This window comes from Mobula hypostoma, chromosome 4, assembly GCF_963921235.1.
Source record: "Mobula hypostoma chromosome 4, sMobHyp1.1, whole genome shotgun sequence".
NCBI classification, from domain to species: Eukaryota; Metazoa; Chordata; class Chondrichthyes; order Myliobatiformes; family Myliobatidae; genus Mobula; species Mobula hypostoma.
The window spans coordinates 103,332,539-103,346,080 of NC_086100.1; the positions used below are offsets into that span (position 1 = coordinate 103,332,539).

Consider the following 13,542-nt stretch of genomic DNA (forward strand, 5'->3'; position numbering starts at 1 on the left):
AATCCGAGGCTCCATCGCTGCAGTAGGCCCTTTTTTCTTCCCATCTCGCGGCGACTTCACAACAACAGACTTCTTCTGTTGCGGTTTACGAGGCATATCGTAGAGTAGTCTTACGAAGTTTATAAGTAGTTTTAGGAAAGTATTTGTTAACTTTGTTTAAATGGTACTTTGCTGATTTTTTTTTACGGGAAAGCTGGAATTACACGTCTCAATCCCACGTCATCACGTGACGCCCCCCCAGGCATCATTTCTGAAGAAGACGGCAGAGTTTGTCATTGAAATGTCGCTTATAATCAATATCTATACCTGGCTGAAAGCCCAAGATGATTTTATTTGTCAGAAGTATCTATTCAACAAAGTGAGACACTCTTAGAGGAAGAAGCCCAATATTACATGACATTTTATATGCTAAAGGTCGAAGGTAACAGCAGGACATTCTATGGTTACAATGCTTGCTTTGAAAGACACATTTTTCACACACCACCTTCGTTTTCTACACTCTAGACACCCAAATGAATGTAATCAGCATTGTCTGGTATTCAATCAACTCCAGTCACAGCTCCAGGAAAGCTTTTGTTCAGGGCTGCATTTTAAATTTAATCTACAATCCATGTTCATGATTGAAGAATGGCTGCTGTTGAACTTAATACTTGTTATATACCCTAACAAGGGCATGCAGAAGGGTTTTAGTTAGGGGTTGGTGCAGTTTGGATTTGCCAATAATTTTGGCCGGGTCAGAAAGCTGTACCTACGAGGGAAGATTGGATACGTTAGAGTAGATTTCTTTGGAGGACAAGAAGTTGAAAGGAGATGTAATTGAGATATATGAAATTATGGTAAGGCTGGATTTTCCTTAGTTAGATAAAAAACAAAATAGTTGCTAAAAACCAATAGTAGAAATAGGTTTGCACAATAATTTTTTTGTCTAGAGAATGCTGAGGATCTGGACGCAGAAACCCTTTGTGTATTTGAAGAACTTCGACCCCTAAGGCTACTGGGTTGGTGTTGGAATATGGGATTAAGTTGAGTGACACACACAAAATGCTTGAGGAACTCAGGTGGCCAGGCAGCATCTATGGAAAAGAGTAAACTGTCGATGTTTGGGCACACACACTCTTTCTCTCACTCTCCTTTTCCTCCCTCTGTCCCTCTGAATAGACCCCTTGCCCATCCTCTGGGTCCCCCCCCCCCACTGTCTTTCTTCCCGGACCTCCTGTCCCATGATCCTCTCGTATCCCTTTTGCCTATCACCTGAAACGTCGACTGCACCTCTTCCTAGACATGCTGCCTGGCCTGCTGCGTTCACCAGCAATTTTTATGTGTGTTGCTTGAATTTCCAGCATCTGCAGAATTCCTGTTGTTTGAGCTTTTCACAAGATGTGGCTTTCCTTTCCAGGACATCGGAGATGTCATTCTTTACAGAATGGGGTTTCCTTTCCTCCACCATTGATGTTGTCCTCACCCGCATCTCCTCCATTTCCCAGACATCTGCATTCACCCCATCTTCCCACCACCTTAACAGTGATGGCGTTCCTCTTGTCCTTACCTACCACCCCATGAGCTTCCACATCCAACACGTCATTCTCCATGACAGCAGCTACCTCCAAAGGCCTCTTGCCTCTTCTCACCTGCCTATCACCTACCTTTCTCCCCCCCCTTCCCTTTCTCCTATGGTCCACTCTCCTCTCCAGCCCCTTATCTTTCCAACCCACTGGGCTTCACCCATCGAGCTATGCTCCTTCCCTCCCCCTACTTTTTATTCAGGCGTCTTCCCTCTTCCTTTCCAGTCCTGAAAAAGGGTCTCTGCCTGAAATGTTCAAATGCTTGTTCATTTCTATGGATGCTGCCTGACCTGAGCTCCTCCAGCATTTTGTGTGTCTTGCTCTGGATTTGCAGCATCAACTGGAGCACAATTTTATTGATGGATGACATTGTTGCAATGGGCAAGATTGAAACACTAAGCATCTGCTTCTTAACCAATAATAGCACAAATCATTTAATTAAGAAATGGTAGCGTAGTGGTTAGCACAACGTTTTACAGTACTGGTGACCCGGATTCAATTCCTGCCACTGTCTGTAAGAAGCTTGTGTGTTCTCGCCATGACTGAGTGGGTTTCCTCTGGGTGCTCTAGTTTTCTCCCACAGTCCAAAGATGCTCAATTTGGTAGGTTAATTGTTCATTGTAAATTGTCCCATGATTAGGCTAGGATTAAGTCGGGGGTAGCTGGGGGGTGTGGCTCAAAGGGCCTGTTCTGTGCTGTATCTCAATAAATAAATAAAAACACGTCAAATGTCATACTTAAAGAAGGGTGCAAGTGTTGTTATTCCTGCAGTGGTCTTAAAAGTAAAGCAGATGGTTTGTCGGATTTGACTCCTTGGTGAGCTTACATCCTTGGTATTTCTAGACTATTTGTAACCTCATGTGACACTGCCCCTACCTCATCGCATGTACTCCTGACACTCTCATGTATGTATATTTTCCATGTGAACTCTTCCTGTATATGCCATAAACCCACCCCAGTCTCTGCTGCCTGTGTTTGGAACACATCAAGTTCCCTTTTTGCTGTCATTTGATGCTGCTAGACTACATTGGATCCCAAATAAAAACAACACATTTTGAAATTTTCACCTTTTGTTTTCAGATCATTTTACTGCTCTTCCTTCAGCATTGTTAAAACATCTCGCAGTGGTATAACCCTTAGAGATGCCGGTATTCCAAGTTAGATCTTGACTATGAGTAAATTTCCACTGTATCTTTAATTGCAAAGGAGCTGCAGTAAGATCTGCTGACTCCTACATTGAAAACAGTCACCCTTTATCTGCCTTTAAATTGCCTTTGACTAAGGTTTGGATCATCAATTCTAATATGTCCTTATGTTTCATGATTTTTTTTGTTGACTAATGCTTCTCAGAAATGCTTTGGATATTTTTGGTATATTAATGTTGATTTTAAAATGGAAATCATTGTCATTTATGTGCATCTTCTTGCCACTGAATTTTATTTCTATTTTAACTTCATCAGTCCACAGGACTTGTTTCCAAAATGCATCAGGCTTGTTTAGGTGTTCCTTTGAAACTTTTGAATAGAACTTTTTGGCTGCAATGAGCAAAGGTATATTTGAAAAAAAAGGGTGCAGAATTTCATGGAAAGAACCCCTCTCCAACTGTTAAGCACAGGGGTGGACTGATCATGCTTTGAGCTTGTGTTGCAGCCAGTGGCACAGGGAACATTTAGTGGTAGAGGGAAGAATGAATTCAATTAAGTACCAGCAAATTCTGGAAGCAAACATCACACCGTCTGTAAAAAAAAACAAAGATGAAAAGAGGATGGCTTCTACAACAGTATAATGAACCTGAACACACCTCAAAATCCACAATGGACTACCTCAAGAAGTGCAAGCTGAAGGTTTTGCCATGGCCCTCACAGTCACCTGATCTAAACATCATCGAGAATCTGTGGATAGACCTCAAAAGAGCAGTGCATGCAAGACAGCCCAAGAATCTCACAGAACTAGAAGCCTTTTGCAAGGAAGAATGGGAGAAAATCCCCCAAACAAGAATTGAAAGACTGTTAGCTGGCTACAAAAAGCATTTACAAGCTGTGATATTTGCCAAAAGGGGTGTTATGAAGTACTACCATGCAGGGTGCCCAAACTTTTGCTTCAGGCCCTCTTCCTTTTTCGTTATTTTGAAACTGTAAAAGACGGAAATAAAATGTTTCTTAAAATATTAAAGAAATGTATCATCTTTAACATTATGCCTTTTGGAAATCAGTTCATCTTTTACTCACTTAGCTATTCATAGTAACAGAAATTTTGACCAGGGTGCCCAAACTTTTGCATGCCACTGTATCTTATTAAAATTGAGGTTTCAAGGACTTAATTATGCATTACTTTTATTTCCTGGCACAAACCTCTTTTTTTAAAAAAGGAATGTAATTAGGAAAAGGTAGTATGCACACATTCTTTGAAACAGCTTTGTCGTGTTCTTAAACATCCTTTAACATACAATTTCTCAATCTTGTTTAAAGCTGCAAGAAAGGACAAGTGCTTGACTTTGTCTTTAACCTCTCACACTTGTCTAAGGAGTCCTTACAAGTATTTGGTTCTGTTGAGATAATCATAGTTTGAAGAAGCTCTTACTGTTCTGAAACTAAAATAACATGGAGAATAACCTTTTTATCTTTTTCCTTTGTTTTTCTTTGAACAGAGCAGCACTTCTCGGAGGTTGTGCTAGGAGAGGAATTCCTCAACCTTGGTATAGATCAAGTATGCGGTTTGATAGCCAGTGATATGCTCACAATCTCTTCAGAAGAAAAGGTAAAATGGAAAGAAATAATGTTGGAATGGGAATTGGAAGTGTTCAAAACCAAGTTCTTGTCTTTAAAGATGGTTAAATGGTGGGAATCCATTTCAGTTTTGGTTTATTCCAGTGGGTAGTTATTAGAGAATGACAAACTCTGGTCTATTTATTAGTCATATTGATTATTGGAAAAAATACGCCATAATCTAACATTAATGCCAAACAAGCTCTTTATTAATATTTATCAGTATTTGTTGAATAGGATTGATATGTTTTGATTGGTTTCATGGGCAATATATATTTTATTATCAAAATCAGTGTAGTCAAGGCTGGATGAAATAAACAATTGATGCACCAATCTTTTAGCAAATAACAATGTACTTTTGTGATGTGTGTCTTTCTACTTCCCCAGTTCTTGAGTTATTCAATTTTAGCCGGTTAACTTGATCCCTTTTTTGAAAAACTTGAAGAGGGAACTTCTGGTTTAAGGCTGTGCTGGTGACCCTCAGCAACTTCTAGCTGAACAAAACAAGGATAGCAACTAAGTACTTTGTTAACCACACATTTGCTGGAAAACTACCATCACAAGTAATAGTCTATAACTCTCCTTTGGACTTGGAGGCAATGTGATGTGGCAGAACTGAGGCAAGGCGAGGTGGCAGGCCTGTTGCCTAGAGCATGGAAGAGAGTAAAAGGTAGGGCACAAGTCAAATTGAAGCCTTGAGGTCCAATCCCAGAGTGTATCGACATGACTGAACACAGTGTTCTGAGGGATATTTACAGGTCGAATCAAGGCAGCGAAGTCTGGCGTATCCAAGTGTCAGAACCCGTTGTTCAACACTCACAACACGCTGGAGGAACTCAGTAGGTCGGGCAGCATCCGTGGAAACGTCGACTCATCGTTTCCACAGATGCTGCCTGACCTGCTGAGTTCCTCCAGCATGGTTGTGAGTGTTGCTTTGACCCCAGCATCTGCAGATTATTTTGTGTTTAGAACCCGTTGTTCGGATGGAGATTTGGGCGCCAAGCCAGATTGGAAGTGTCAGCGGGTCGAGTCCTGAGGTGAGGTAAGGTACAGACTGGTTCAGAATGCTGCTCAAAGTGGAGGAACCTGATGTTTGGACGGAGAGTTAAGCACAGGGCCAGATCGAAAAGGTCAGGGTGCCGGGGCCTGAGGCAAGATACTGTACTGGGTGGGTTCAGATCACTGCTCCATGATGTTTACTTGGCTCTGCACTGAACTATGGGACTCTGTTCAGTTTAGAATTGCTATTTGCTTGTGGTTATGTTTTCATTGCACATTGGGTGTTATGACAATTTTTATATACATGTCATGGAACAGTGATCCTTGTTGTTCTTAGTAGTGTGCTGTCTGGGCCCAGATCTCAGATGTTCCTGGGATTTGTTGGAGCCACTCTCCCAGTCCAGGTGTCACAGCTCCAAGTGCTCCTATCACCACAGGGATTACTCTGACGTTAACCTTCCAGATCCTTTCTCTCTGTTCTTTCAAGCCCTGGTATTTCTCCAGCTTCTCATGTTCTTTCTTCCTGATTTTGCTGTCATTTGGGATTACCACATCTATTACTGTTGCTTTCGTCTGCTCCCTGTCCAGTATCACCATGTCTGGTTGGTTGCCCAGTACCTGATTATCAGTCTGTATTTGGAAGTCCTTCTGTGATTCTCCACTATCTTCTCGGGGTGTTTCCCATTTGGATTTGGGAGTGTCCAGTCCATACTCAGCGCAGATGTTCCTGTACACAATTCCTGCAACTTGGTAGTTCTGTTCAGTGTATGCTGTCCCTGCCTGCATCTTGCACCCTGCTACTATGTGCTGGATGGTTTCAGCAGATTCCTCATACAGTCTGCGTCTTGGGTCTTGTCTGGTGTGATAGACCCCTGCTTCTATTGCTCATGCTCATGCCCGTTCTTGTGCAGCCGTGGGCAGTGCCTCTGTGCTATGCCTCAGCCCTGCCATTTCCAGCCTTATGTCAGCCACCTCTGCTATCTGGCAATGGTACATCTCGTGCAGTGGCTTGCCCTCTGATCCTCTTACTTTGCTTCACCCACTTCTACTTCCATGCCGCCTGCCTGCTGTCTGAGGTATTCTCCAGCAGGATGTCCTTGGGGGCCGTCCTCCTGACACACTCATGGATATTTCTGATTTCTTCCAGGACTGTGGCTTTGACACTTCCAAGTGCTTGTCCTCCTTTATTCCATGAGTGTTCAGTTACTCCAAGTAGGACTTTGGGTGGAATCCTCTATGTATTGTTAGGAGCTTTCGGGTCTTGATGTTAGTGGCTTCCAGTTCATTCCTTGGCCAGTACACTATTGCGGCTGGGTATCTGATGATTGATAGGGAGAATGTGTTGATGGTTCTGATCTTGTTCTTCCCATTCAGCTGGCTTTTTAGGACCTGTCTCACTCTTTTGGGGTACTTAGATGTTGCAGCCTTCCTTGTGTCCTTATTATGGCTTCCTTGCACCTGCAGGACCCCAGGTATTTGTAACTGTCCTGTACGTATGCTATGTGACCTTCAGGTAACTCAACTCTTTCAGTCTTGATGAGTTTACCTCTTTTCAAGATCATCCAGCTGCACTCTTCCAGTCCAAATGACACCCTGGTGTCTCTGCTATACACCTTGTCAAGTGGATTAGTGAGTTAATGTCTCCTTCATTTCTGGCACACAGCTTGATGTCATCCATGTACAGGAGCTTGGCTGATGATCACTCCACTCTTGAACTTGTACCCACATTCATTCTTTGAGATGATCTGGCTGAGGGGTTCAAGTCTATATAGATCAGCTTTGGGGACAGTGCATCACCCTGGTATATTCCACATCCGATGGTCACCTGTGCTATTGGCTTTGAGTTAACTCCTAGCATTGTCCTCCAAAAGCCCCTTGAGTTCTTGATGAAGGTCCTTGGTGTATAGAGACAGGCATTCCAGGATCAATGTGTGGGGCATTGAGTCATACGCTTTCTGGTTGTCGATCCAGGCTGTGTTTAGGTTGGTTTGCCTGGTTTTGGGGTCTAGAATGACTGCTTTGTCTGCCAGGAGTTGGTGCTTGTGGAGTTTCTGGTTCCAGTACCAAACCCCCTCTGAGCGGGGCTGAGGAATTTACACACATGTTCCTTCAGCTTGGTGGCCATGATGCCTGATAGGAGCTTCCATGTTGTTAACAGGCAGGTTATAGGCTTGGAGTTTGATAGTGTTGCTCCTTTGTAAAGATCCTTCAATATGACAGCGATGCAGGTGGATGCTTCCCTGGTATCATGGGTTCTTGATTACCTGACTGGCAGACCACAGTACGTGTGCTTGCAACACTGTGTGTCCGATAGAGTGATCAGCAGCACTGGGGCTCCACAGGGGACTGTTTTGTCTCCCTTTCTCTTCACCATTTACACCTCGGACTTCAACTACTGCACAGAGTCTTGTCATCTTCAGAAGTTTTCGGATGACACTGCCATAGTTGGATGCATCAGCAAGGGAGATGAGGCTGAGTACAGGGCTATGGTAGGAAACTTTGTCACATGGTGTGAGCAGAATTATCTGCAGCTTAATGTGAAAAAGAGTAAGGAGCTGGTGGTAGACCTGAGGAGAGCTAAGGTACCGGTGACCCCTGTTTCCATCCAGGAAGTCAGTGTGGACATGGTGGAGGATTACAAATACCTGGGGATATGAATTGACAATAAACTGGACTGGTCAAAGAACACCGAGGCTGTCTACAAGAAGGGTCAGAGCCGCCTCTATTTCCTGAGGAGACTGAGGTCCTTTAACATCTGCCGGATGATGCTGAGGATATTCTACGAGTCTGTGGTGGCCAGTGCTATTATATTTGCCGTTGTGTGCTGGGGCAGCAGGCTGAGGTTGGCAGACACCAACAGAATCAACAAACTCATTCGTAAGGCCAGTGATGTTGTGGGGATGGAACTGGACTCTCTCACGGTGGTGTCTGAAAAGAGGGTGCTGTCTAAGTTGCATGCCATCTTGGTCAATGTCTTCCATCCACTACATAATGTACTGGGTGGGCACAGGAGTACATTCAGCCAGAGACTCATCCCACCGAGATGCAGCGCTGAGCGTCATAGGAAGTCATTCCTGCCTGTGGCCATCAAACTTTACAACTCCTCCCTGGGAGGGTCAGACATCCTGAGCCAATAGGCTGGTCCTGGACTTATTTCATAATTTACTGGCATAATTTACATATTACTATTTAACTACTTATGGTTCTATTACTATTTATTATTTAGGGAGCAACTGTAACAAAAACCAATTTCCCCTGGGATTAATAAAGTATGACTATGAATACTGTCCTTTCTTGAGTTAGCTACTCAGGGTGGGAGCCTGCTTCAGGCAGCCAGTTCATTTCAGCTGCCAGCCATGTATGTAATGCTGTTAGTTTCTTCAGCCAGTAAGTGTGGACCATGTCAGGCCCTGGTGATGTCCAGTTCTTCATACTTGCTCCTTGTTGCTGGACGTTGACTGCTGTGTTGGTGACTGGTTCTTCCTCTGGGAGATTGCAGAGGTTGGCTTGCAGATCTTTCTGCCATTAGGCACTGGTGTTATGAGGTGTTTCTTTCTCCCATGTATTCTTCCAGTACTCCTCAGCTGCTGTTTTGTTTGGTTCAGGTACTGGCATGTTATTGCTCTGGAACTGTACGAACTGTTCCTTGGGCATTTATTATAGGTTTTCTTTTTGTGGGGGTGGGGGGGGGCTGGTTTCCTTGTTTCGTGGCTGGCTGTTAGGTGACGAATCTCAGGGTTGTATAATGGATACATACATTGATTATAAATGTACTTTGAATACAAATGATCTATCCTCTGCTTGTTTGTAACTAATTAATAGCATGCCAGTTTGTAACTAATTAATCAGATGCTAGTATGCAACTAGTTAATTTGTTTTTTGAGAATTCCCTTTGCATATGTTTCTCACTGTAATGTCTATGTAAACATCATTATGTGCCATGTCGTATGACGTAGGTGATCATGGTTTTCCGTCTATCTTTAGTGCCTTTGGGGAGACCCCCTTCACGCTGTTGTTCGTATTTCTTTCCTCTATCCACAGCTATGATTGTTCTTGGCAAATTTTTCTACAGAAATGGTTTGCTATTGCTGCCTTCTGAGCAGTGTTCTTACCAGATGGGTGACCCCAGCCATTATCAATACTCTTCAGAGATTGTCTGCCTGGTGTCATTGGTTGCATAACCAGGACTTGTGATGTGCACCAGCTGCTCCTACGACCATCCACCACTTGCTCCCGTCGCTTCACATAACCATGATCAGGGGTCTAGGCTGGTGCTGCACCTTGCCCAAGGGTGACCCACAGGCTAGCAAAGGGAAGGGTGGCTTGCATCTCCTTTGGTAAACTCATATCTCCACCCCACTGCCCAATGTGGATATAGAAAAACATTTAAATTAACGTCAGTGGCAGTTACAAGTGTGTAAAACTCTCTTTCATTTAACTTGTGCATACTGAAGCTTTAAGTAGAAGTGAGCGAAGGGAGAATAAAAAGAGGTGCAATAGTAATGAAATTGATACTTGTAAGAGCTGCTAATGTCCATTCCAGATAACAGAGCAATCAAGGCTGAAAAAATTAAGCTGCAAAGTTTCTTGCAAAGGTGGACAAAAATATGGGTTACAGATATGAGCTGTGTGTGTCTGGTCAGTTTACAGTAACTTTTGAGATAATAAGAAGAGTCCAATTACACACCTCTTGCTCTTCTACTACCAGCATTCTGATTGCCAGCATTAAGAAACTCACAATCAAAGAGCAGAATCTACAGGCAGTGGACCAGTTTACTTAACTTGGCAGCACCCTCTCCCGAGCAATGTCTATTGATACAGAAGTTAACTGCAGAATAGCAAAGGCAAGTTCTGCTTTTGGTAGACTGGGCTCCACTGTATGGGAACGTCGAGGAATCATTTCCAGCAACAAAACTGAAGGTCTACAGAGCCGTGGTACTCACTACCCTCCTGTATGCCTGTGAAACGTAGACTGTGTATCGAAGACAGCTCAACCATTTCCACATGACTTGTCTTCACAGAATATTAGGCATCAGATGGCAAGACAAAGTACCAGACACTGAGTTCTCTCTAGAGCAAGTCTACCATCAGTCCACACACTGCTGATGAGAGCACAGACCCGGTGGGCAGGTCATGTCATCCGCATGCCGGACGAGCGCATACCCAAGCAGCTCCTTCTTGGGGAACTCTCTGCTGGAAGACGCTCGCATGGAGGGCAGAAGAAATGTTACAAGGACACACTAAAGGCCTCCCTGAAGTCATTTGACATAGACACGACCTCTTAGGAAACGCTGGCACAAAACCGCCCTACCTCATCCACAAGGGCTGTCAAGCTTACAAAGCAAGGCCCATTGCTGAAGCACAACATAAGCACGAGCTGCACAAGTCGAGAGCCACCAGCGCAACAACTGCAGTGCCTACACGTCTGCCCAACATGTGCTAGGACGTTCCGTGCCCGAATTGGCCTGACCAGTCATCTTCGGACACACCGCATCCAGTCTCAAAGTGATTAATGATGTCGAGGTCTTCATTAATGACGATGGACGAACCACACATTACCTAATAAATGTAAAATGTTTTTGGTGCAGAACTATACATTTTGATTTCCAATACAAACCTATTGAATGTCCCTTGATTATTTGTTACATAACCATTTTGTATTTTCCTCTGAGACTTTGTTGGTTCACATAGTTGGTTCACTGTCAACATGTTAATGATCTTATATCAAATTTGCTATATGGTTCACATTCTTGATTCATTCTACAAATCTTAATTTCAATAACTTTTGAATGCTCCTGCTTTTGGAAGGCCGGCATCTGATGTTGCAGAACATTTAGCAACAATGCAATTATAGTTTTGGTCAATGTGGAATGCAGTGAATAGTAGTTGTGAAAAGGGGTAATCTTCTGTTCATGGGAGGTGAATGGTCTATAAAAATAGTGGGATGCACCTGTGATCAGTTGGGAAATGGTCACACTTGCATCAACAGAATTACATATCTTCAATATCAGAAATCAACACTCAAGTAGGATGATTTTTTTCCCTCCCAAGAATTATTAAAAGGTTATTAACTGCTGTTGTGTTCTAGATTTGGCAACCTACTAATGCCCTCTCCATCCTTTCCCACGTTCCCCCGTGCATGCACACAGTACTTTAGTTTATCCTTGCATTGGCCTTCAGTGTTATGCTATCGTGATCGGGCAAGAAGAATGCTACTTACTGTTGGTGGAAGTGGTAGGCTCCAGGTAGAACTGAGTGGTCCCACAAAGACCCATTATTCTGCCACATTTATTTTAGAATGGTAGTGTGGAATCAAAGGAGAGCCTTTTCTTGAGAATAGTAGAATCCTGCATAGAGTTGAATCTTAAGTATGTGCTAGTGGTAAAAATAACCTAATCTACTTTAGCCAAATCTGCTGAACAAGCAACTTTGTTGGACTCTGTAATATACAGAGAGCACTGACTGCCAGAAAAAAACCCAAAGCAGATTGAGATATAATTCTTCTGAATGTAGACATCACTGCAAGTCAGAGCGGAGATCTGGCCAAAAGCAGAGTGGATTTTCCGTTTACCATTTTTACTATCTGCAAGTACTTCAGAGACAGCTTTGCACAGAAACAGTATTCTCAGCCTACCATGTCCATCAGTGTACTTATTTATACTAATTCGGCTTTTTCAGTTTTGGACTGTAGTATTTTGTGCTTTGGCAATTAAAGTGTTTTTATAATTTTTTCTCAAATACCTCAGCAATACCTTCCAAGTTCCATTAAACTTGGGGGCAGAAAGGCAGGGAAATAATTTCCTCAAAACCACCTACCCTCACCTATGCTGGTGCCCTCTTGTTTTAGATGCCTCCAGTGCCTATAAAACATATTCACCCCCCCCACCCCCGCCACCGGAAGTTATCATGTTTTATTGTTTTGCAACATTGAATCACAGTGGATTTAATTTGGCTTTTTTGACACTAATCAGCAGAAAAAGAATCTTTCATGTCAAAGTGAAAACAGATCTCTACAAAGTGATTTAAATTAATTACAAATATAAAACACAAAATAATTGATTGCAAAAGTATTCACACTCTTTCCCCCCCCCCCTTAATATGACACACCAAATTGTTACTGGTGAAGCCAATTGATCATAGAAGTCACATAATTTGTTAAACTGAGAGCTGTTTTTGGAGATCTGTGTGCAGTCATGGTGCTTCAGTTGATTGTAGTAAAAATATACCTGTATCTGGAAGGTCCAACTGCTGGTGAGTCAGTATCCTGGCAGAACTACTCCATGAAGACAGAAGAACACTCCAAGCAACTCCATGAAAAGATTATTGAAAAGCACAATTCAGGAGATGGATACAAGAACATTTCCAAGTCACTGAATATTGCTTGGAGTATAGTTAAGTCAATCATCAAGAAATGAAAGAATATGGCACAGCTGTAAATCTGCTGAGAGCAGAAAGTGCCCATGCAAAAAAGGGTCTACTGAGGGAGGCCACCAAGGGACCTGGAGGAGTTTCAAGCTTTAGTGGCTGAGATGGAAGAGACTGTGCATACACAACAGTTACCCGGGTGCTTCACCAATCGCAGCTTTATGGGAGAGCGGCAAAGAGAAAGCTACTGTTGGGAAAAAAAACTCTCATGATATCTCAGCTGGAGTTGCCAGAGCACATGTGGGAGACTCTGAAATCAGCTGGAAGATGATTCTATGGTCTGATGAAACTAAAATTGAGCTTTTTGGCCATCAGACTAAACGATGTGTTTGGCATAAGCCAAATACCACACGCCATCAAAAACACACCATCCCTTCTGTGAAGCATAGTGGTAGCTGCATCATGCTGTGGGGATGCTTTACTGTCGTAGGCCCTGGAAGGCTTGTGAAGGTAGAGGGTAAAATAAATGCAACAAAAGACAGGGAAATCCTGGAGGAAAACCTGAGGCAGTCTGCAAGAGAACTGTGACTTAGAAGATTTGGTTTCCAGCAAGACAATGACCCGAAGCATAATGCCAAAGCTATACAGGATTGGCTTAAAAACAACAAAGCTAATGTACTAGAGTGATCTCAACTCAATTGAGAATTTGTGGCTGGACTCGAAAAGGGCTGTTTACCCTCGATTCCCATGCAATCTAACAGCTTGACCAGTTTTGTAAAGAAGAGTGGGGAAAATCTGCAGTGGCCAGATGTGCAAGGCTGATAGAGTGGCCAGATGTGCAAAGCTGGTAC

At 43.1% G+C, this 13,542-nt stretch overlaps 1 protein-coding gene across 7 annotated transcripts in view; it reads left to right on the top strand.

Moving 5' to 3' along the window:
* The window catches only part of klhl2 (kelch-like family member 2), a 165,789-nt gene that overhangs the window by 92,998 nt on the left and 59,249 nt on the right, over positions 1 to 13,542 (top strand). For all 7 annotated transcript variants that reach the window (XM_063046326.1, XM_063046327.1, XM_063046330.1 and 4 more), the window contains one exon: positions 4,210 to 4,319. In XM_063046326.1, coding sequence (XP_062902396.1) covers positions 4,210 to 4,319 — 110 coding nt within the window. The remainder of the gene's footprint in view (positions 1 to 4,209; positions 4,320 to 13,542) is intronic.